The following is a 25,000-nucleotide window of genomic DNA, read 5'->3' on the forward strand; positions in this document are numbered from 1 at the left end:
ACACACACACACACACACACGCACACACACACACACACACACACACACACACACACACACACTACACGTGATCATGAACACAAAAACTTTTGAAACTTTTGACTAACTAGCATACTAAAAGAAATGCATTAATGATGCCATAATAACAAAGTAATCCGTACATATCATTGACATCTTATAAGATACGCGTAACAACAAGCAATTTTAACTATGCCACACATTCCTAACCAATTTCACATCATGCCATGTAGCTAGAGGCTGTCTAACGACCAGACTCTGTCAGCTCCACAGTATACAATGCCAACCTCGTTAGTACCATACCATGAAAATACGGTATTCATGGTATACCATGCTATCCATGCTATCACATGCCATGAGGAAATGGCAAGGTATTCATGGTGTACCATAAAAAATGCTAGTACACCATACCATGAAAAGTATAATATTCGTGATATACCATGTAACCTTGCTGTGCCTTGGGGTGGGGGCTCAAAGGGTTTCCTAATCGGGAACCGACTTCCTAGGACCCTATAGGCGTGAAGAGTCAGCAGATATATTAATTATAATTTCTAACTGGTTACGTTGTGGCTGCGATCAACCCTGCATGCGTAACAGGAAAACAGATCTGTGATGAGTTGCCATCAGTCTGGACTGGTGATTGTCAGCTGATCGACGGTCTCTGTGATGAGGTTGCAAATGATAATGAAGAGGCCACCAGCATAAATCAATATCCATTGCCACAATATTGGCACAAAGAGCAGAGCAGAAAGATTTTTTACTCTGTGGGTATAGTTCGAGATCTAAACGCCACAAAATTAGAACTTTATGTCGACTTCCGGGACCAGACCGTAGCCTTTCCGCACAAACCGCCAGGAATGTCTACTGACAAGTTGCTGTCTTTGCAACAACTTGCTGTTCGATGGAAGCGCGCACGGTACCGCAAGATGTCACACGTAACCGACACACCGACAGATGCTGATCACGACACCACACAAACTCAAACTGACGGCAGCGATTTGCTATCGAGTCTACTTCATGTCGTAGACGGACTGAGACGAGAGCTAGAACAAGCGAGGGTCGACGTGGTGCAAGTGGAAGAGGCCCAACACAACCTGCTAGTCTCAGTCAACGATGACGAAGTACGGCAACTGCAACAACGATTTACCAAAGTTCTCGAAGGATTGAAACAAATCCGATTTCGTTTATCCATCTTTGAGGAGTGTGTTTTCAATCCTAGAAGTAAGTGTCTACTACCAGAAGAGAAAGGGCGTCTACAACCAGATGAGAAAGGGTGTCTAGTGGTGAGACTTGTCAGATCTCACAAGTTGACGTTGAGTCTCAGCTTGTATGCCTGTACACAACAACTGGTGGACACTTGGAACGGGTTTGTTAAGCATTGGAACGCACGTCCAAGCCGTTCTAAGTCGATCGACGTCGTTCCCAGAGAATTTTTTGACAAGTCGCATTCTTGTGTGAGACGCTCTGGCACGAGATCAGTCAGCTTGAAGAAAATTGCTGGCAAGAGAGTAGCAGATAAAGAGTATGAGGCTAGAGAACAACAGCTAGAGATGGATCGGTTTGCTGTGATGATCTCAGACCTTGTATTCGGTCAAGACTGTTTGCTTAACACTATCGAACACAATCTCAACAGATGATAAGCCTCATTCTTGTTTCCTTTTTCTCTATATTTCAAATCTTTGCAAGTAAATGCTGTTGTAAAAAATTAAAGGACGTTGGTGTCATGTCTGGCTAGAGTAAATTGGCCTGTAGGAACGACGAATCAAACTGTTCCCAATTTTCTGTTATAGTGAATAATTGTGTTTGACAATATTATGTGGATAATAGCTATGTTGGATACAATGATTGGTATGCCAAGTACATCCGATGATGTTATCTGACGAAATCTTGGCAGGGATGTTTCTGTCTCGATGCTCTAAAATAGGAGTCCAAGGTACTTGTTTGGGATACTAACTCAATTGTCTAGACTATCCGAGTTAATCAATTTTATTATAATTACATTAATTATCTATAAATCAAATAAAAATCAATATTGAAATCAGTGTTGCTAATATCAAGCTGATTTCAATAAAAATTGAAATCACTCAATTCCGACGAGGTAAGACTTGCATTTCATTTAAGAATTCAAACAATCAAGCAGGCGTAGACGCACATGCGCACAACCTACCTAGGCATGATATGCATTTGCATACTTTCAAGTTTCCTCCTGAAGGTATGACGCGGTGGCGGGAGAGGGTCTGGCTACGCGAGACAGTGTGTGTGTGTGTGTGTGTGTGTGTGTGTGTGTGTGTGTGTGTGTGTGTGTGTGTGTGTGGTGTGTGTGTGTGTGTGTGTGTGTGTGTGTGTGTGTGTGTGTGTGTGTGTGTGTGTGTGTGTGCGTGTGGCCTAGACGTGACCACAGTCGAGACGTCAAAATTTGTAAATTTTCGGTATGGCCTAGACGTGCGTATTCCGCATGCCATAGATCTGGGCATCTAGCGACTTATTGGGCAAAATTTAGTTTCTTACCTTTCAACAGATTTTGTTTCGACTACGTTGAAAACCACTGGCGTGCGCTGGATACGCAGAAATGTTAAAATCACACAATAACCATTTCTCAAATGTTGCACCCGTAGCCTCGTCCTCAGACTCTCGCGCGCTAGTCTTGTCTAATGCCCGTATAATTACGCCTATAGTGAGAGATTGGAATGTTGCGTCTTTTGATTTATGAATTGAGTAATGACACATTCTCAATTATCTAGCTCGCTTCGCTCGGCGTACATGTATCACGTGACCAGAATTTACGATGATCGGCCCTTTGCTGTCAAGCCTCGCGCGAAAGCGAATTGTTCTTGCAAGTTCTTCTCCACGTCGGCGAAATATTCTTGAATCCGTAGTAAGTGGCTCAGTTGATTGTAGTGCTAATCGTGCTGGTCGACAAGATGGAAGACTAGGAAACTAACAGTTCGCCACACACACACAGACACGCACACACACACACACACACACACACACACACACACACACACACACACACACACACACACACACACACACACACACACACACACACACACACACACACACACACACACACACACACACACACACCAGTTTGCATGTTTGACATCTGTAACTCTTGCTAAATTAGCCGTAAAGCTCTATAGTAATAGCAGTATAGCAGTTTGTGCTTGTGTTATTGATGTAGGGTCTTGTGTTTCAAGTGATGCCGTCTACTTTCAGTGAGAATTTAGATAAATCTCACTTTGCAACTCCTCATGATTATGCAAGAGAAAACGCTCGGTTGAAAGCTGTAGAAGTGTCAAGCAGATTGAAGGCAGGTTGTGTAGTTGAATGAGCGAGTTGGTTCAATTTGTATGACAATTTGATACTTTTGTCAATTAAGAGTGACGGTATAACAGCAGACTTGGTGATTGGAGTCGACACAATTATTGTAAGTAATTGGACATACCATATATATATATATATATATATATATATATATATAACACTAAAGGCAACAAAACTACTGACTCTAACTTTAGATACATTAATGTTAATTTTGTTGGGGCATTAGGCTGGTCGAGCCATAAGTTTTGGAAAATATAGAATTTTGCCAGCAAGTAATTGCTACAACTTCCGGTTTAGGTATTGATGATTAAATGTATTATTAATATTTATAAACATATTTATTTAGAGTAAGTAGCAAAGATGAAGGAAGTAGATAGTATCATGGATCTTCAAGTTGTCCATGTCCAGTTTGTGGCACAGTCAGAACATAGACTAAGATCTTTTGGTAATTGCAAATAGATTAATTAATGGGTGTGGTCTAGTTTTAAGTAAAAATGGCACACGCTAATGTGCTTTGTCACGTGATATATATATATATATATATATATATATATATATATATATATATATATCAATTTAGTATTCATCTGGTAACGGTTTGCGGCTGGGTCTACTGATACTGAAGCTTATCCCAGTGTGCAGTGTTTTAAGGACTCGCCTCAATATTTTGTGGTGTGATGTTATATAGATACATGCAAAGGAATTTAGATTGAGAAAGAACCACTTGGATGCCTACCTCTTTGGCTGTTGGTTTATAACCTTACTCTAGACTTTATATTCAAAGTGTATGAAGTATGACACCCAAGTGTTTTCATCTAGTGCTCTCTTCTTTCCACTTGCAGTTGAATCATTTAGGTCATGGTCGGATGTCAGCTTGGATACATTGAAGACTATAGCATCTAAAACTGTTTCTGTTAACACTATTCCTTTTAGTCAGTCTTTAAATAATTTGTTGCAGCAATTGTCAGTCAAGTTGTGGTCGTATAATGCACGCATGATTCTCAGTAGATTGTTGTTAGACAATAATGACAGTAATTTTAGTTCATGGGATTTGCCTATATCTTAGATTTGTTGTATTGAAATATACTATATATATATATATATATATATATATATATATATATATATATATACAGCAAGTAGTTAGATCCTTGTATAGTGAATGATTTCGTAAAGCGTTTAAACAGGCCCATAGGCTGGGGGTTTAGGGGGTTCGGACGAACCACCCACTTAGCTGGTGCTGGTCCACTTTTGATTCCAAATCGCTTGTTCAATCTTGGACTCCTTCACATCTTCTGTGATGCAGAAATGTATGTAGACAAATTAAGTAGTGGACTGCTTTGATTGTCACATTCATTCTTGCAGACTATAGCTAGCGCTAGAATTTATCTCTTGCACTATTAAAGTTTAGTTTTTCTTCTGATTCTATCAAGATCTATAATTGCTGAAAACTATACAAATACATTAAAAATTTAAAAATCACGTGTCGAGTTTGTGACGTCATTGGACCATTTTAATGTATTATGCACCACCCAATTTTAATGTTAGGCTACGACCATGATAAAGAATAGAGCAACAAGTTCCCCTGCGTGCAGAACATAACGTTATGTAGATTGGTATTTCTTATTGTGTATTGTATTATTTCAGTTTACTAAAATCACTAATTCAGTCACTTTCATATGTTTGTACTTTCAATGTTAGCCAAAATTGGAATATTTATAATTATCTGTGCTGTTGAATTGAATGACAAATAGCTAGTTAATTAATATCTTTGATCTTAAAAGGTGTTAGATGACAGTATTCTCGAGAAACCAAAATCAGAAGATGCTGCCAAACTAATGCTGAAACAGTGAGAAGTCAACCATTTTTGTGATATTTTGGAGGTTTATCCCATATTTGTCTGCTTGATGTAGACTGAGTGGGCGAACTCACACAGTAGTGTCAGGAGTGACACTTATTGCTAAAACAGAATGTGACTATTATTTTTAACAGGAAGTTATTGCCAAATTTGTCTATCGTATTCTCTTTGTAGCTACCACCACATTTACTGAAACAACTGAAGTGACATTTGCTAGTCTTACTGACTCACTTGTGGACTACTATGTCGAGACTGGAGAACCAATGTGATTCACTCTTATTTATATGATCATGTAAACATTATCGTAACATAATTATGTATTTTAGGGACAAAGCTGGAGCGTATCCTTTGGTTACAGCAAGGTTGCTGTCATGCAGTCAGGTTATATGTGTTGACATCTGGTCTGTGAATTTAAGTGACTCAAATACAGAGAGACTTACATAACATCACTTTCATAAAATTTGTCTTAGACGCAGCTCTTTACACATAAATCGTTGTAGAGGTTTTGATCATATTATTACACTGATTAACTTATTGCTGTGTTTCTTTCATTCTTAGTTTATGCGATTGCAGTATGTGTGATTATGTCTTGACTTCAGACGATCCGTAGATATGGAATTCAAGGTATCGGTGGGTCTTTCGTGACGGGCATAGTAGGTGATTACTACAATGTTGTCGGTCTTCCTCTCCAACACGTGTGTCGTGAGATCGTCAACATGTGGGAAACCGGACATTTAGTGTGACTTAGTATGACACCTAGGTGCTCACTAAACTCAGCTTTGAAGCACAACTTTAGTATACAATTGTGTGTTCTTTCAATTAATTTTTGTGATGTGTATATAAATTGTGCTTGATCTTGATCAACATGTTATGGAGTTTATGACTTTGGTGATTACCATTTACCAGCACAGACGACTCAACGGACATTGTATTAAAAATTGATTTTTGAGTGTCTATCAATTTTGTTACTACAACTTTCCTGCATATCGTATAGTTGCTCCTTAGATTCTACAACTGTGATCTGTCAAAAAAGTATCCCACTAGCTATCTATCTTTTGTCTGATATTTGGTGTTCTGTACACTGTACATTTGGCAGTGTACTGTACATTGGTATTGTTGTGTATTCAGACAACAAAGCAACAAGGCTAGTTAATTAAGCCACAGCGTTACAGAGTAACAAGAACACTAATTAACCAGAGAGGTATCTCAAAGAGTTTGCAGAGTGCAGAAACCCCTCTTCTTGGCTGTGTGTTATCTATTACCTAAGGGTCATACGTGTTTGTGACAAACATTTGTTATGTGTCTCGTTGTTCTTGTCTGGTTGTTCTTGTCTGGTTCTCTGTGCGAGTTTAGTGCTTTAGAGATCAAAAAGGCTACAGTAATCTAATAGTTGCCTTAGTGATCTTACCATGCTGCACTACCAAAAACATGTACGTACAGTACATCATGTATATACAGCTGCAAGATTTCTCTAGAGAATCCTTGAAAAATTACCAGATCGTGAATGAAACAGATTCTTAATGAATTAATTAATAATAATTAATTCAATTAATGAAATATGGAATGTCTTGGTTGTTGATAAATTAAATCATGCAATAATGTGTTATAGTTTGATGCAATAAGAGTTAAAATTTAACTCTGTTGTTGACACTATATCATTGGGCTAATCCTAACTGCACAACGTTCTTCTCGCGCTGGAGCAATTCCGGTAAAAGCTCCTCCTCCTCGTGTGATTCACGTGTGGTTAGCTCAGCAACAGCGCGGAAGAGCCTGGCTTACGAGGCTAACAATGTATGCAGAGCCGTCTCTCTATACGGCTCTGAATGTGTGTAGCCTCGCAAGCCGGCAGTTCCGCCTCCTCACGTGCGAGCAGGCGTGCAACACGTGAGGACGCACAGGAGAGGGCTCGGCTTGCGAGGCTGTGCAACAGACCGTATTTGCAAACACTAGATAGGTACGTACAAAGTATCGTAGTATGTCGATGTGACCGACTGCCTATCTCTGAGCCCACGACGTGCATGCGTGTACATCGACAAACTCTCAAGGGTATCATGCAACGATTTGTCAATCACATGGGAATGAATTTTCCGTGTGTATGTTTACTTATTAATTACTTATTGCAAAGTTATTGGTCACCCATTATGTAACGGTCACAGTCGACATCATCCCTTTTACGCTGCAGCATGCTCAGAGACAGACTGAGTTCGCTGCAAAAGTGTTCTCAGCGATGGGGATCCAAGAAATACATGAGGACCCGTTCCAGTCCCGCTGCTGTCTACGTCGACGCTGACGGCAGTTCCGATTCGCTTCGCGTTCTGAAGCGAGTCGACGTCATTCGAGACGACATGCAACTCATCGAGAACGACCTTCCAGACGTGCGCGAATCTCTGCGCAAGTTGCTCGCCGCGGTCAACGAAGGAGACCGACAGAACGTGCAGCGACGTCTCAGCAAACTGTGTGAGAGTGCAAAGAGAGCTGAGCTCTTGCTCTGTTCGATGAGCTTGTTTTGCGAACAAGACAGACCAGACGGAACGCTGACGAGAATAGTGAAGACCCAGGGTATGAAAATTGGATGCCACTTGATGAAAATAATTGATGAGCTGAGGCAGTGTCATGAGGAGCTGGCCACCGTGCTGAGAAAACAACTGGGCATATCGAATTCGCTTGGGATTGTGGCAGACTGCGCCGTTCGTCCTCACAAGAGTAAAAGAAGTCGCAAGTCGAATCTTTGTCGACAGTCGTTCAGTTGTCCGAGCTTGCCCTCGAAGGTGGAACAAGATGACCACTGCAGTCCACAGGCATTTGAGCTGGCAACGATAGAAAAGCAGCTCACAAAGTTGCTCAAACTGTCTGCAACGGTTGCAGATCTGGTGTCTGATCAGAACGACTTGTTTGATAATATTGAGCATCAGGTGACAGCACAGAGGGATCCTAGATCTCAAATGTCGTGTGGGACTGGACACTCGTTGGTGGACGGTATCGAGCTTGAAAGTGTAGATCCCATCTACTTGAGCTATACAACGTAATTTGAGTACAACCAAAGAGTGGCAAAGATTTTTTACTTGTTGACAATAGGTACATGTTGTGTTTCTACCGCAGCTCTAGTACAACCTTTTATTGATTACTTTTAGGTTAGAGCACCTAGATAGCTAACAGAATGAATTATTAACTGTATGAATTCAACTATAGAAAAGAGTAAGTTATTCCTACATTGCAAAATCTCAAACCCTTGTAGAAAACTAATTGTGAGAACATTTCCTTATCTAAATAGACAGTATTTCACTGCAGCATAGCCATTTGATATCAATCATGGTAAACGGTCGGTGATCGCGAGGGCAACAGCTCTGTTCAGAAGATAAGAGAGGTTCTGTACATCTCTGAGTTCAGCTTTTCTCGCTTTTCTTGCTTTTATACAGCGTTAGTGGCGTCTTTCTTCGTGGCATGAGTTTACGGAAAGGCGATCGAAGGAAATCTGGTCAAAAGCACCAGAACACGAGGCCATACCGAAATGATTTACACGATACCAGCCGCCGTACGAAAGATATTAACGCCACTCCCGTGTCCGGCATCTGCGAACGTTGTAAAGCGAAGATCGAGTGGAAAATACAGTACGGAAAATACAAGCCTCTCACCGCTCCGCGGAGATGCACGGTGTGCAACGAGAAGACGGTGAGGTTTGCCTATCACATCATCTGCTCGGACTGCTCGTTGCACCACGAAATTTGCGGCAAGTGCGGAAAGAAGGAAGCTGTGATTGGTTATCCGGGACTTTCACCTACAGAGACGGCTAGAGAAGAAGAACAGCTGCGCCAGGCGCTTAGACATATGAAAGAGCGCGAGAAGAGAGCGTTTCTTCGACAGTCAGATAGAGACAGAGGCCAAAAGAGGTGTACGAGTAAAAACGTTAGGTGGGAGTTGAGTGCAACGGGTAGTGGTACTGACACCATCCTGTCTGATCGACAGATCGATGTGGAGTCGGGTGATGAGGAGTCTGTTGACGTGGATGTTTCTTCTACGGATGCAATTAATGATGATGCCGGTCTAACGAAGGAGAGAGAAACAATAGGAGAGTGTCACAGTGGTGTCGTGTGTTCGGGAGATGATCGAGACAGTCCTTCAGAATGATAATATTGAAAATGGCGTTAATACATTGGAGATTCACCATAAGTTTTTCAAAAGGGAAAAGTAGCTTTTGTTGATACTGATCACATGCATGCTGTGTCACATTTTCTATAAGAAAAGCTGTATAGTAAATGACTAACGTTAGTGATTCTTTGGCTAACAGTGACGAACAATGTGATAGGATGTCTTATTGTAGCACTACAGAAATTCGGGTGCATTAAATTATATTTACTGGTACGGAAATGTTCTTAGTGACATATCTGCAACACTCTAGCCTAGTAAGATAAACAAACAATAGACTGTTTCTTCCATGGACCACAGACATGGTTGTTAATGTGTAAACCGACAGCAAAATGCCCAAATGGTGCACATGTATTTGACTGCATCTTTGTACAGCCGTCACTGTCATACAAACACCACAAATAAATTTTCTGACCACAGCCAACAACAATACCTGATCAATTGTAGAAAAGGCAATCTCATGCACAATCTCAGATCAACCAGTCAGCTGGGCTAGAATGAGGTTTCGAATGTCATCATGTAGATGGGTCAAGTTCTTCAGTTGTCCTATGGCCGTTTGCACTTTGTCTTGAAATTTATCTATCTCCTCGAAAGCGGTAGAGTAATCATATGTGATTCTCTCTCCAGTTTCTGCTCCATCAATTAGAGCTTCATAATCTTCATCATAAACTCTGTCAGAACCCCACTGATCATCAAGAAGACGCTTTGCTTTATTCATTCGCTGTATCATACGAGGGTATCCAGAGCCAAGGTGAGGTGAACTTTGATCGAACATGGTTATCACTCTAATCTGGATGGCTGTATTGGTTGGTCGAGGTGAAACAATATTGACAAATAGAGACAACGAGTGACCATCATATGTCCAGCTGTCGTGCATATAACGAGAAAAAGACTTCTCAAATGCAACATACAGGATGGTCTCACCATTGATGGTGACATTCCTTGCAGGCCAAGCACCAAGAAACTGCACCTGATAGGAACGTTTCGCTGGAAAGTACTCAAATGCTTCTATGACAGAAGACACATCTAATGACAACGAGTCATGGGTAACCCTATAGGTAAACTTTGTCCACACTCCGTGACCCTCCATCTGATAGTCTGTTGTATTACCCTCGTCTTCATACAACATGCCACCACCATTGCTTTTAGCATCACCTCCACTGAATACCAACAATTTAAGAGTGTCAGGTATCATTTGTGCTGATCCTAGAGAGGATCGTATGACATATCCATCTTCCCTTAGAGGAATGACACTTCCCACCTTTCCAAACACAGGGATCTCATACACAGTAGAAGTAAAATTCACAACAAGAGGTCCCTTCATCACCAAGCCAGACTGCCAACCAAGAAATGTGTCTCCTTCAGGAAACCAAATCTCTTTTGTTGCCAAACCGGTAGTGTTGTCTATTGGACTAGTGATTGGAGCTGACAGAAAACTGTCTCCAAAGTAGTATTGTGTGCGATACATATATGACTCGGTGTTCTCAGGATGATAGTAGTACATTGGTCTGACAAGACTGATGCCTGTATCATATGCGTGACGAGCTTGAGTATAAAGATATGGAACTAAAGCACCACGCAACACAATAGCATCTCGTAAATATGGGTAATACTCAGGAGAATACAACCAAATTTCACGAACATTATTGGTATCCTTAGTACAGTGTGTACGAAAAATGGGAGAAAATGCACCCCATTGAATCCAACGAGTGTATAATTCAGGTGAAGGACGTTCAAGGTGACCTCCAATATCATGACTCCAATAACCAAAGCCAACATTAGAAGCTGTAACTGTGAAATATACCTGGAAGTCCAAAGACTGCCAATTAGGATAAACATCACCTGAAAAGCCAGTTTGATATCTATGATTCCCCAATCCACCAAATCGGTTCAGCAACATTGGCCGAGTCTTGGATCCATTGTTTGTCCACTGGTAAGGGTTTGTAAAAAACAAGTAAGCAAGCCAGAAGGTTGGATTGACTCCTGGCTTTTGCATCCATTCTTCGCCTTGCTGCCAATCCATCCACCAAAAGTCGATCCCCTCTTCAACACGCTCTCCCAACACAATCTTAAACCAATTGCTAATAAATTGTTTGTTTGCTGGATCAAATGGCACGTAATGCTCTGTAGAAGGATCGATTCCCATGGCAACAGCCATGTCTTTATATTTCTCTTCCCAAGGCTGAATGCCAGATGCAGGATGAAGATTCAAAGTGTTTTTTAGGCCACGTAATTTGCACCACAAAAGAAAAGCTTTTGGATTAGGAAATAAGTGCTTATCCCAGGTAAAGCCAGTCCATCCTATGCTTTCACCTGCTTGATCTTTTTTGCCTTCTGCTGCCTCTTTATAAAAAGTGATGTGCCAGTCCATGTCAGTCACAAGTGTATCCAGTGGGATTTCATGTTCCTCATAACCGTTAACAACTTCTTGTTGCCCTTCGTCACTAAAAGCCCAGTAACGTGAGTAGAAGACACCAAAGGCAAAGCGTGGAGGCATAGGAATCTTGCCAGCCAACAAAGTAAACTCATATAAGGCTTGAGTGTAGTTATGGCCGTGACCAAAAAAGTACAAATCTCTCACAGCTGCACGACTGTAATAACAGCTGGGAACACCACCAACTCGACCACCCATTTTCTTACGTCTTTCATCATCAACAAAGCAACATCCTTTGCCTTCACAATTCAATTTTGATATATCATAGTATCCACAGTCTTGTCTCTGTTCGCCATCAATGCTGCATGTCTCCACCGAAGGAGACTCAAGAGATCGAGTATAAACCCAAGGCCACAAAGAGTTATCAAACTCAGGAGAGTTTGTATCATCAACTACCACATAGCCATCTCTTGACACTAGACCTAAGGTACAGTGCAAGTCGGACCTCGTGTTCTCATAACAGTTCATGTTCTCCGTCATATCCCCATTGCAACCATCAAGAGTTCTAAATGTGCCTAGTAAGTTGCCACCAATTGTGCGATTCCACGTAGGCAGTGACGTCCAACTGACTTTCTTACCATTTAGCATAACTGATACCATTAAATTTGTATGGTCAAAGCTATGGTTTGTTGTTGTCAAATACCTCAGCTCTACAGCATCTGTTCTAAGTACCATCCACTCACCGTCCTGCTTCTTGGTGTATTCCACAGTGGGAAGGTTTCTGTTGAGAAATACAAACGTTGGTGCGTCTGTGAAGACGCCATATTCCATGCGAATGATATGAGATGTCAAAACGGTGAAGCGCGCCTTTCCTGACAGTACAAACGACTTGTTGTTAGCCACTGGATCATGCTGCTGACCGTGTGCTACCATCAACATGCCGCAAACACCAAGAAACGTCGAGAATCGACGGAAAGTCATTGTCTTTGTGACTTATCCGGGCCTGCATTTAACTGCCTTGTGGACAGACCCGGATAAATCTTAATTAATGTTGTGTACTACTTAGTATGCAATATAAATAGTTTCTCAAACATAACGTTTAGACCAATAAATGTTTCAACGTAAAAATTTGCTTAGTTAATGTATTACCTGTATGTATTGTATTATCTAAAATTTGTCATTATTACAATAGTAAGTAAATTATTACATTAACATTAACAAACACAATTATTGTAGATCACATATATTTCCAATACTTGGGCGATTATTGAAACGGCTATTACGCACGTGAGCAGCTAGCATAGTAGGCGTGGTTTAAAATTTTGAGAGTTGAATTCTACCGAAAGTACACAACGACTACGTGATTACAATTTTGATCAGCTACACTACCCTTTGCTTCATTGCTTCGAAACTCTTCTCTTCAAGTCTTGTTGATTAATTAATTAATGATAATGACCTTTAATTATATGCATACTCGCAATTTCACGTGCTTATGACGTCTTTACGTTCATTCCAGCCACAGGGGATACATTCATAATGTCTACATGCACACAGCTGAGCAGTCAATCTGCTGCAGTCTTGTATCTTGGTCTATCACTATTGTCTGCTGCTACTTGGTCTTCGTCATCAGTTCTTCAACATTCGTGTTCTCTAAGGGCCAGCATTCACGACAACCAAGGAAGACTAATAAAGCATCTTGACTGTTCTGGCCTTTCTTTGCAGTCTCTAGACGGAATACCAGGAGGTGTGCTAGTGAACTCGTCCAATCAGCTCACATTTCTGTAAGTACAAGCCACTCCTACGACCACGCCTATTGCTTGCATATCTTAGTGTGCACTGAAATAGGGACTTGTCAAACAACTTGCTGTCGAATTTGGATGGCATTTTGAATTATGAGCAATTTCTAAGGCTGGAAACACTGTAAGTCAGTCATAGAGTCCGACAAATTATTTTATCTAGATAACAATGTGGCTGTTGCTAATCGATGGCTCTGCTGTTTTAGTAACGTTAGCTACAACGTTCTCACAATGGCTAATATGTCGATGCTGGAGAATACAAGAGTTGCAAAGAGTCTTACTAGCATGTGATCTTATCTTAATGTCGTGCACTCATTACCATATGTCACGTGTGCGCCCCGATGTCTTCCAGAATCTGCTCCGGCAATTTCTTCAACTGTTCCTGTGCAATACAATGGACTCAATACTTTTCCGGTAAAGCGCAACGTCCGTCAGATAATACTTGTGGTAAGCACAATTATGTATGCATATCATATAGCTATGTATGCAAAGCCTTTTTTCATACTTTTTATTTTTCATTTTTATGTTTGCAGTATTTTTAATTTGGCTGACATCAACTAATTTATATATTAAACTTTGTATAGCTTGTGCAAACAATCGATATGGCGAGAATTGTAGAAGTGAGTGTCAGTGTTTGGATTATATCACTTACAGTGGAGGAAGAATTTGCAGCGCGACGAACGGTTCTTGCCTAGGTATCATCGGATTTCCTATCTCCATGCATACACCAACTCTAAGTATACGTTCTGTCTTCAGGAATGCGAGATCCCTGCCTAAACAGATCCACATCCAAGTGCATCAATGGCACATGTAGACGCCTAGACGACAACACTGCAGTCTGTACGTGTCAATCTGGTTACGTTGGCGACAACTGTGACAAAAGTATTCAGGGCGCTTAATGTTTGTCTTTACCACTTTATCTGCTCTGTCTTATAATTTGCTGTAGGATACGATTCTTCGAGCAGCGCATTTCAGTATGAAGGTGATTCTTACACGTTGTGGCGCCTTAACAGTAGCTTGAACGCTACAGAAACGATTGGATGGGATTATCTCTCACTGACGGTATCACCTCGATCACTCTTTGCACGGTATGCAGTCCTGTATGCAGAAGACAGCACAACAGGATGGTACATATCAATTACCATGGATCATTATTCTGTGTTCATAAACTACAACTTGGGAATCGGGGATTTCTTGACGTCAGTCATGATCTCACGTAGAGATAAGGAATGGATTCGTTTAGCTCTTTTTCGAGATATTGATGGAAAATGGGCTTTTGAAGCTGGAGATGTAAAGAGACAGTTGTTTGGCTCTGTATGGTATGATCATGAATTGAGATTCGTGAATTTCTCACTGGGCATGATTCCTGCTTTCAACGTCTTGCAAGATATCCAAAAACAGCGGCTTCGATCTTATGGAGGATATACAGGCTGTATTGATGATTTTGTTGTAGCAAAAGGACACGAAACATTAGATCTGACACTCGTGCAAAGTGAGAAGTCTAGCACGTGTTCTAGAGCCTTTGATCCATGTCAATCGACTCCTTGTCTTAATGGTGGCTCCTGTGAGCAAACAAAGTGTAGTCTTTCTGGCCAATGTCTTGAAGGAGATCGAGTGTATACGTGCATGTGTGCTATAGAATACACAGGTTACCATTGTGAATCGAGTATTGGTAAGCAAACTGCAATAATTTTTAAATACATCTACATATACTGTAAGCATATTGTTGCTCTTGATCATGTTTCTAGTTTGTCAAAGTGAGCCATGCTTGAACGGTGGTACATGTACAAGCAATGGAATGGCCAGTTTCAATTGCTCTTGTTTGTCAGCATTCAGTGGAACTATTTGTCAGAATTGTAAGGACCAGTTACATCAATTTATTTACAAATATTTTAATTAATATAGTTAAATTTAAATTTGTCTTAAACTAAATTTAGTTTTAAGTACTGGGATAACACTTTCATGCAGAAACTATCCGAACATCACTAACAAAAAGCAATAATCTGCATAATTGTTCAGTGACTATTCTAGCCATTTTAATTTTTAACTTTCAAATTTAATCTTAATTTTTATTGTTTTATTTTTAACATTTTAATTTTGCTTGCAAACTAATTAATTACTAATTAAAATGGCCAGAAGAGTGACGGACCATATTATATAATAGTTAGTCGAGAGCTTCTAGTGTTTTATTTCGTGATTATACTCTGTGTCGTTTATATACAACGTAGCTCTGTTCACGTTCACAAGACGAACGGCAGCCTTTCTCCCAATCACAGTCTCGTGGAATGCGACCTTCATTACGGGAGCGCCAGCAGATCTAGACAGCCTAAACTTTACTTTGCGATACCGCATAGCAGAGATCACAAGTCGTCAACCTGTTGACGTGACAATAAAACAGCCTCTGACGTCGACCGATCTAAATCAGTTATACCTCGGATTTGACTACGAGTTCACCCTAATAGCTTCGTACAACTCAACCGTTAGGCTATTCACCAGCAACTACCGGATACCCTCACGTCAGTCTACTAAAAACATAGTTACGTGTTGTGCAATATAATGACGCCACAAATGATTATTTGTCTTACAGCGTGTAATGACGAAATGTACGGAAGCAGCAGTTGTGACAATAATTGTAATTGTTTGACTGACGTCAGCATAGGGACATGCTCTCCTACAGAAGGAGAATGCTACTGCGTCTCACAATTAGGTGTCGTCTGTTTGTCTGTCTGCCTGCCTGCCTGCCTGCCTGCCTGCCTGCCTGCCTGCCTGCCTGCCTGCCTGCCTGCCTGCCTGCCTGCCTGCCTGCCTGCCTGCCTGCCTGCCTGCCTGCCTGCCTGCCTGCCTGCCTGCCTGCCTGCCTGCCTGCCTGCCTGCCTGCCTGCCTGCCTGCCTGCCTGCCTGCCTGCCTGCCTGCCTGTCTGTCTGCCTGATCTCCATTTATAGAAATTTTTATAATTAAATTCTTTCCGTACTTTGCAGGTTTAGATAAACCAAATTTGTTGCCTGTTGTTCCTATTCCTCCGCTTCAAGTCGTCAGTGTTGACACCAACTTTGTCAACTTCTCAATCTCGACCATCCCCCATCTATTTTCATTTCCATTTGCTGAGAGAATACTTTTGTATCGGCAAGTGTCCGAGCACAATATCGTCGACGGAGTCGGTGACTTCGAATATGGCGCTAATTGTACTCTAGGAAGTTGTTCGTCTCCCTATCTGAAAGCCAATACAAGGTACGCGTTTGTGATTCAAGAAGCCTATTTTGTTCACGGGATCTCTGGGAGTGGCGAATGCTTTTCGGGAGTGACGTATGTGACGACAAGACCGCACGGTAAAAAGATTTTCTTGAAGTGTTTTGTTGAGATTGGTGGTTGATATGTTTGTGACGATAGTGTGTCCGACAAATTGTTCGTGTTATGATGATCAGGGTGCTCGATCTCGTTTTGTCTACACAGAATGCTCGGGATTGGGATTTAACAGTATACCAGCAAACATATCTGAGAAGACAACTCATTTGTAAGTACAATGTGACTATAGATGTAGTTGATATTGTGTAATGGTTACTGCGTTTATGGTGTTACTTCATTTCAATCGGTTATGAATTTCCTACCAAAACTGTTTAATCTCTATTAGTCGTAGTACCAATGTATGGATCATATTCTTTTGTAGAAACCATGCTTGCTTGTTTACATAGTTGTTACACTATTGTGTGCGCGCGCGCGCACACACACACACACACACACACACACACACACACACACACACACACACACAAACAAACAAACAAACAAACAAACAAGCATACACACACACACACACACACACACACACACACAACATACTTTGCACCGTACCATTGATTAAGCTAATCCTATTTGCTCCCACAGATATCTAGATCACAATTCTATTTCTGTGATTCGAGAGAATTCGTTCAGACACGCGCAGAAGAACATCCTCATGTAACGGCACAACAAATACTGCTCAAATAACTAGCGATACAATTAACAATGTGTCTTTCTTTCAGAGATTTGTCACATAACAACATACACACTATCTACGGTGCACCATTTCCGACGACTGCTGTACTGTAAGGAACCTCACCACACAATCGTATCTAACAGTGAGTGTCTAATAATCTCCATTTCATAGAATGCTCTCAAACAATCAGCTAACTGGAGCTGATACGTTCTGTCAAGCGTTCTCTAACGCATCTTTTCTAAGTTACTTGTTAGGTGTGTGTGTGTGTGTGTGTGTGTGTGTGTGTGTGTGTGTGTGTGTGTGTGTGTGTGTGTGTGTGTGTGTGTGTCAGTGAATTGTCAATCTACTGTTTGTTATTGATCACAGGGATTTGGCACACAATGATCTAAGACAAGTTCGTTGCTCCATTCTCGATTTTGGATCGCCTCCTCGGTCTTTGAAGACTTTGTACGTGACGCATGCGTAGTCAAATAAAGATACCAATCACATGATAACACAAATACAATTATAAGAGTATTCACTTTGTTTTCAGATTTCTCAATGACAATAAAATGTCTGTTTTTCAAGTGTTTAACGTCGACGACACATTTCGACTTCATTCACTGTATGACATAGATAGAATTCTTATTCACTTATTATAACATGTTTAAAAACTTTCTACAGATTTATGCACAACAATTTCCTAACTTCCGTTCCATCAACTGTTGCTAATGGTTTCCGTCTTCTAGACAAACTGTATACATAATTTATTTCTCTTCTTCAAATCTATGTAATTGTGTATTACGAAATCCGATTGCACAGGTCTTTGTCGAACAACAAGTTGACCTCCATTTCTTATACTACATTTTCTTCTCTTCCAGAGCTCACTGTTCTGTACGGTTTGTTTTCTAGAGACTTTGTTAATGCTGATTGATATATAGTTATCACTAATATTTGGCTTGCAGGGACGTAAGCTACAACAGGATCGTGAGCGTGGACTCGGCTGCATTCCATAGAACTGCATCTCTTTCTCAAATGTTTGTGTGGAGTCTTCATTTATTCCTGGAAATGAATAATCAGAGTTCTATTTAGTGACTTGTCTTGGAACTTTATTGAAGATGTCAGCACATCAACCTTCTCGAACCTTACTCGCTTGTCTTCACTGTCAGATCACTACAGATCTATATGGCACTAAACGTATAAACTAATCCAGGGCTGTTTTTTGTGATTGTAAAGCCGTTTGAGCAACAACAAACTGAGCAAATTACCAGTTGGACTCTTCACAGCGAATCCGTCTCTGGTCACGCTGTATGACGGTCACGGTAGAGAGACAGTTACCTTTGCCTATACTTTTCTTGTGGTTTTAGAGATGTAAGAAACAACAGCATCAAAGAGTTCAATCCGGAAGTGTTTTTCGGTACCGGTCCAATATATAGCTTGTAAGTGGTATTATAATTAATTGTAATACATGTTCTAGATAACAAATTTATGGTATAAAATTGTATCAAGGAATATGCTATCTCAAAGTGGAGATAGTAATAAAATTTATATTAATTAGATTTATGACAACCATACACTAGGGAGTGCTACCACACCCTCCGATATTTGCCTCAATATTTTGATGGTTTATATATAGTAGTTTAACTTAAAATTAATTAATAAATGAATAAGCACTTAGACACAGCACACCTTATTTGTTTGCATTTTGTAGTACAGTTTACGCAAATGTTTTCTATCTAGCAAATGTTCGGGAAACGAGTTCAATTGCAGTTGTGCTCGAGAATGGGCGGGGAACGCAACCTGGACTGCACGGGGTACTCCTCCATCCCGACTCTCATGCGGTCAGTTTAGCCTAAAGTACAGCTAAAAAATTATTGCTTATTCTCACTCCCCTAGTGTGCGATCGGTGCGGCAACTCTTGCCCGTGTTCGAGTGCTCACGCTGGCGTGCCTTGTTTCTCTATTGGCTCTACATGTTCGTGTCGATCAGAATTACAACAACAGTGTGGTTTTCTTCCCACACCGGTCACTCAATTAGAAGCGTCTTCGGCAGCTCCCACGTCCTCTCTAGAAGCGTCTTTGGCAGCTTCCACATCCTCTCTGTCCACGACTGTTCTCTCACCAGTGTTTGCCACTACTATGTTGACCACAGCAGGGTATAGCACTAATACAGGGTCTCTAACAACAAACGTCCTTACTACAAGTAAGAAATAAGTCCAACAAATTTCGGTAATAATTAAAAAATTGATTTAATATTAGCAAGCCAAACACACAGACGTACACACACACACACACACACACACACACACACACACACACACACACACACAGACACACTCACACACACACACACACACACACACACACACACACACACACACACACACGCACAAACACACACAAATTAGTTATAGTCATAGTCCTTTGTCTGAAGGAGCGTCTGTATCACTGTAAGATCAATAACAATTATCCTCGTTTATTAATTAATGTTGTGATAATTCAGACTATCAGCGCCATACGTCTGAGACGCCTCAAGCAAAGGATCAAACTTCTTCGGGTGATTGCACTATATAGACGCCGATTAATATTTTGATCTCAACTTTTGATGTCGACATTGTGCGTTTATAGCAGGTTTTCCAGTCTCATTCATTGCTGCAGGTGTTGGTGCTGTGTTGGTCATCATTATCGTCGTCATAGTTGTGATTGTGGTTGTCAGGTCTGGAGACTCAGTTTGGTGTAGAAAATTTTAATATTTTTATTGATTTCTAATTGATTGCAGACGAAGGAAACGAACAGCGACGTTTGATGAAAATACTTCAACGCGTCGAATGACTGATATCAATGAGTATTCGTAAGTTGTCGTTGGTACCACAAGAGCATGTACATGTCGTTCTCTTCGTATACGCTACACGTATTCAAAAATATATCCAGAATTTTGTAGACACAGCGCTTGTAAACGCACGAGCGCTCACACAATATGATTTAATTAATTAATTGATCAGTCGATAAAAATTGTTTTGTGCTAGGGAAGGTAAACTAAGATTGGCGTCTGTTAAGTACTCTACTAAAGGTTGGACGTTTTGCTATATTTTATTCTCACACATTTATATAACAGGTCGTCGGTGGGTAGGTGAAATGGCGTTTGAACAGAGAGATCGCAGTAGCTCGTACGAAACTCCAATAGAGGCGACGAGTGTTGAAATTGGCAGTAAAGGTGTCGATGAATTTAATGACAAAATAGCGACGACGGCCTTCCCAGCCATTGATGACAGAAACGAATATACAAGAATAATCCAAGCCTCGAGGGAAGACTCGAAAACGGAATACACGAGAACAAACAAGAAGGAAAACATTGCAGCTGATGCCGATGAAACAGCAAGTTATTCGACAATCGATCAAAAGCCAGAAAATGTTGATTATTACACCTTAGAGGAAAGCGATTATTACGAGAAGCCCGATGTTCTCACAGCAAGCAAAGACGGATACTCTTCATTGAAGAAATCGGATTATGAAGAAGCTCATGGATACTCATCAACAAGAAGAATGGATGACAATGATTACTACGAGGGATCGGTCAGAAGCAACACAATCGGAAAAGTAAACGGCAACTATGCCGCCCTTCTACCAGAAAGCAACCGATCAGAGGCAGGATATACTTCTACACGAAGAGAGGACGACGAAGAATACTACGAGGCAGCTCCGAGAAGAAAGGATATCACCAGTAACACAAGCGGATACTCATCAATGCCGAAATTATCAAACGAGCAAGAAACGGGTTTCAAAGATGACTACGAGAAATCCGTCGCAACCGATGGGTCTAGGAACGAACGAGGCAGCAAATCGTCTTTGGTACCACGTGAAACGCACGTGGGCGGAAGATATACTGCACTAAAGAAAAAAGATGAAGACGGGTATTACGAGCCTGCTGTAATTGTCGGAAAGATGTTTGATCAGAGCGGTTACGCTGCGTTGAAATCGAGTTCACGCCATCCAGAGTCTGTCTACATGGTCGCAGGTGACGGATACGAAAAGCCTAGTAGTCACTTGGAAATGCGCAATCCTGTGTTTGAAAAAGAAAGCAATGATTTGTCTTCAGATTACGAAAAACCAGTTGACACGGAGGGAGGGATTCCGTCTCCGAGTCAACAGAATTTTGATGGAAATCATGCAGGACACTGAAATTAAAAATATACGCGTACTCGCTTCGATCGCTACATGCTAAGACACAAATTGCTGCTGGCTGTGTGCTGCATGAGCTAAATGTTCTTGCCTCTGCTTTACGACAAAGTGCACGTCACTGATATTACAAAATTTAATGTGCGTAGATCAACAAGTAGCTAGCAAATGCGGATTTTACTAACGGTTGTGCAGCTGAGATTGTTTGCTTGTAGTTCTAGACACTTGAAAGCTGTAGACTGTTGAGAATAGTCTGTGTAATGCACAACTATTAATTAATCAGATCACTATATTGTATTATTGATTCACTCGACTGCTTGAACGAACTGGTCACATATGTGGCATGCATGTTGCTCTGTACAGATCACCGTAGACATCCGTGTCTCTATACTCAACTTTAGCTGCTTGGTGACATCAACGTCGATCTCAGATCATCACTAATTAATTAACTAGAGATTCAATAGCTTGAAGTACTATCGTTGCAGCAGCAACTCAGTTGCTATATTAAAATTTTGAAATTGGTTGGGTTCCGAACACACCTAATGTGAGCCAGGAAGTCCTCGCTAGTTCTACTCTTGTCTGGTAAGTGAGGTTACCGTGGTATTTGAGCGGGTTACTGCATGAAGTCTGTTGAGTCAATAATTCGTTTGTTTAGAAATAGGGCGAATTCCGGCTGCTTGGCTTTAATGCACAAAAATAGCTCGAGAAGGCGCAATACATGTTAGACTGTCTATATGCTCAACTTATGTATAAACTATTAACAGATGTCCAAAATCCAATTTGTCCGGCTAATCAATTTGTTGCACGCGTACGTCTGAGATTGGAAGACGGACAAACGGCAAGAATAGTACTACTAGAAGAAGCCCTGTAGAAAAATAAGAAGTTATACTACTACAAACAGAATTTACTGTTTTTTTGTACCACGGATTGGGGAAGAAAACTTCAAAGCAGCTTGTTTATCAGTAGTCCATGTAGCACCGGCGTAGCGTGATCCTCAATTGGGGGTCTAATAAATTCAACTGCAAACCACGCCCGTTAATTCTTGCAAAACCACGCCTTTTTTACTTTTTACTTTCGTGCTCACAGTTTGTAGACATGTAAGTAAGGAGTATCGATATCAATTTACAAATAAACTGCAAGACTGAGTGCCGTCAGTGTGCGTAAACACTGTTATAGCCGTGCCAAAAGTGTTTCAAGGCTCGCTGCGATCGTCAAATTAGATGGCATCTTGATGACAATAGAATATAAAATACTAAGTCAGTGCAAAGAGGCGTTGGCCAATTTTAGCATTCGCTTAGCGAGCAATATAGGTCTAGCTAGTTAGATATAGATAACCTGAGCACGAAGAAAGTGGAGAAAGTACGACAAATCGTTAGGTAGAGGAGCCGCTGAAGATACCATTCTCCAATCAGTCGGGTTGTCGACCCTATATATTAATTAATGTCACTATAAATTAATTGATTAATTAAAGTCAATCATTTTAAAATAAAATTAATCAATTAATTTAGACTTACTTGAAAATTGTTGATGGATAGTTTTCTGCCTATTTGATGCTGTCTGTTTTTACTCTGCCAGTGCCGGAGTGCCACACCCAAAATGTTTGGGATGCTATATCTCCCCCCCCCCCCTCCCAATGCTACGCCAGTGCATGTAGCAGCAGCATGGTGGTTCTATGACATTGATACATCTGTATGCTCTTAGTTCAATTTCAAGACATAGTACACCCTTCTAAACAAAATACATGCAGAATATTAGATGGAAACATCTTCTTTCTTTTCTGCAAACAATTGTAATTAGCTAAAGACTCTATAGAGTACATCACCTTGTCTTTTCGTGCAGAACAAGTGTGGCAATGTCTGGTTCATCAAGACATCGATCTGTACTCTCAGACAGGCGCAAGTGAAATCTCTAGCTACATACTGTATACTCGAAATTCGCAATCCAAATGTCATATTGACTGCATGTCGGTGAGACCGAAAACCTTTGCTCTGTTAGGCGTGGTCAAGTAGGTGTGTTTGTCCATATGACGCACAGCTTGGCTTCTGTGGTGGGCGGATGTTGGTCGTCAAAAACGTGAGAGTCTGCTCGTGCTCACTTTCAACGCTGGTGAACTCATCGTTGCATTGGAACGTATGTTCAACATCTTTTTCTAGGCCCATCTCTACCAAAGCAGTTTGTGGTGGCTGCTTTTGTACGTATCGAGACCGACTTGTCTAGCACTCACAAAAAGTCAGTGTTACTGTAGGAGTGTCAGCATGTGGACAGTCCGTAACTAGCATCTTCTTTCTTATTCTCAGGCTTTTGCGTCTGTACTTAACTTGTGCGTGTATTCGTGGTTTGTTCTTGTTTTTCAGACTTGATGATCTAATCACATTGCTACGTACATCCTACGTACGTACTTTCAACGTGTGTATAGTGTGTCACTGTGACGATTGTTTACATCCACTTGTGACTTGTGACACACAGTGTTGTCACCTCGTGACTGCCCACGCAGTCCCACGTTAGCTAAAAGCTTTCCTACATAGTGTTTTACGTTTTGTTTCAGTCGTAGTCCATCAAGCCATCTTGGTTAATAAAGCGTTTCATTGTGTTCATTGTATTTGGTCTTCATCTAGAAAGAACGACATTGTATATAGTATTGCCAGACAGTAGTACAGCCTTCAGCTCCTTCTCAGAGACGAGAAACGGAGTCTACTGGCATCACAGGTAAAAAAGTCAGGGGGTAGACCCAGCTAGAGTTGCCGATGCACGTTGTTAATATCAACTCAAAAGTGATGTCCTCACGTCACCGGCTAACAGACTTATACAAAAAACTGACCAAGTCTACGATTACCTGGGCCAACAACTCGCCAAGTTCTCTTTGTTCCTTTGCTGGCTAATTCGCGGATAAGTGGAAACATTTATGGATGCATTCAATTGAAAAACTTTTTAACTTAATTAACTGCAACACGCCCACGCTTTCAACCGAGGCAGTGCAAGCCTCGTACTTAGTAGTTACGCCCCTGCATAAAAATGCTACTGAATTTTAGGCGACTACGGTGTAACACGTAACAGTTGCGAGGAATAGCATATAGTGTACTCGATTTCCAGTTGTGCGCATGCATAGCTGGAAGTCCAAATTGACAGTTTCCTGTACTGTAGCCTAGCCAGCCATAGTTCCTTCCGCGCGTTGTAAGCAGTTAATTAATTAATCAAATCTACAATCTCGAGTCAGTGGCATTTTGTTACAAATTTGAGTTGAATAATCAATTCAACTCATCCATCTTTAGTGTTTGTTTGTCAGCAGTTCTGTATCCCCAAAATTTTTGTCATGGGCAAGAGAGGCTACATGACAAAGCTAGAGGCCTGTCACA

At 41.0% G+C, this 25,000-nt stretch overlaps 5 protein-coding genes across 5 annotated transcripts; 4 read left to right on the forward strand and 1 right to left on the reverse strand.

Annotated features, from left to right (window-relative positions):
- Positions 1-693: 693 nt before the first annotated feature.
- On the forward strand, positions 694-1,967 carry LOC134195062 (uncharacterized). The gene has a single exon (XM_062664070.1). It carries the CDS (start codon positions 876-878, stop codon positions 1,653-1,655), a length of 780 nt encoding a protein of 259 aa, XP_062520054.1. The 5' UTR covers positions 694-875; the 3' UTR covers positions 1,656-1,967.
- An 830-nt stretch (positions 1,968-2,797) lies between these two features.
- On the forward strand, positions 2,798-6,088 carry LOC134194967 (probable bifunctional dTTP/UTP pyrophosphatase/methyltransferase protein). The gene is made up of 8 exons (XM_062663956.1): positions 2,798-2,893; positions 3,206-3,334; positions 3,404-3,451; positions 5,133-5,197; positions 5,262-5,320; positions 5,381-5,471; positions 5,533-5,547; positions 5,817-6,088. The coding sequence occupies exons 1-8, from the start codon at positions 2,804-2,806 to the stop codon at positions 5,947-5,949; spliced, it is 630 nt and encodes a 209-aa protein (XP_062519940.1). The 5' UTR covers positions 2,798-2,803; the 3' UTR covers positions 5,950-6,088.
- Positions 6,089-7,389: 1,301 nt separating this feature from the next.
- On the forward strand, positions 7,390-8,482 carry LOC134194555 (uncharacterized). Its single transcript, XM_062663498.1, has one exon. It carries the CDS (start codon positions 7,390-7,392, stop codon positions 8,230-8,232), a length of 843 nt encoding a protein of 280 aa, XP_062519482.1. The 3' UTR covers positions 8,233-8,482.
- Positions 8,483-8,540: 58 nt separating this feature from the next.
- On the forward strand, positions 8,541-9,386 carry LOC134194834 (uncharacterized protein C9orf85 homolog). The gene has a single exon (XM_062663808.1). It carries the CDS (start codon positions 8,648-8,650, stop codon positions 9,329-9,331), a length of 684 nt encoding a protein of 227 aa, XP_062519792.1. The 5' UTR covers positions 8,541-8,647; the 3' UTR covers positions 9,332-9,386.
- A 345-nt stretch (positions 9,387-9,731) lies between these two features.
- Positions 9,732-12,719, reverse strand: LOC134194833 (neutral alpha-glucosidase C-like). Its single transcript, XM_062663807.1, has one exon. The coding sequence runs from the start codon at positions 12,702-12,704 to the stop codon at positions 9,825-9,827; it is 2,880 nt and encodes a 959-aa protein (XP_062519791.1). The 5' UTR covers positions 12,705-12,719; the 3' UTR covers positions 9,732-9,824.
- Positions 12,720-25,000: the final 12,281 nt, after the last annotated feature.

This window comes from Corticium candelabrum, chromosome 19 (assembly GCF_963422355.1).
Source record: "Corticium candelabrum chromosome 19, ooCorCand1.1, whole genome shotgun sequence".
In the NCBI taxonomy this organism is placed as follows: domain Eukaryota; kingdom Metazoa; phylum Porifera; class Homoscleromorpha; order Homosclerophorida; family Plakinidae; genus Corticium; species Corticium candelabrum.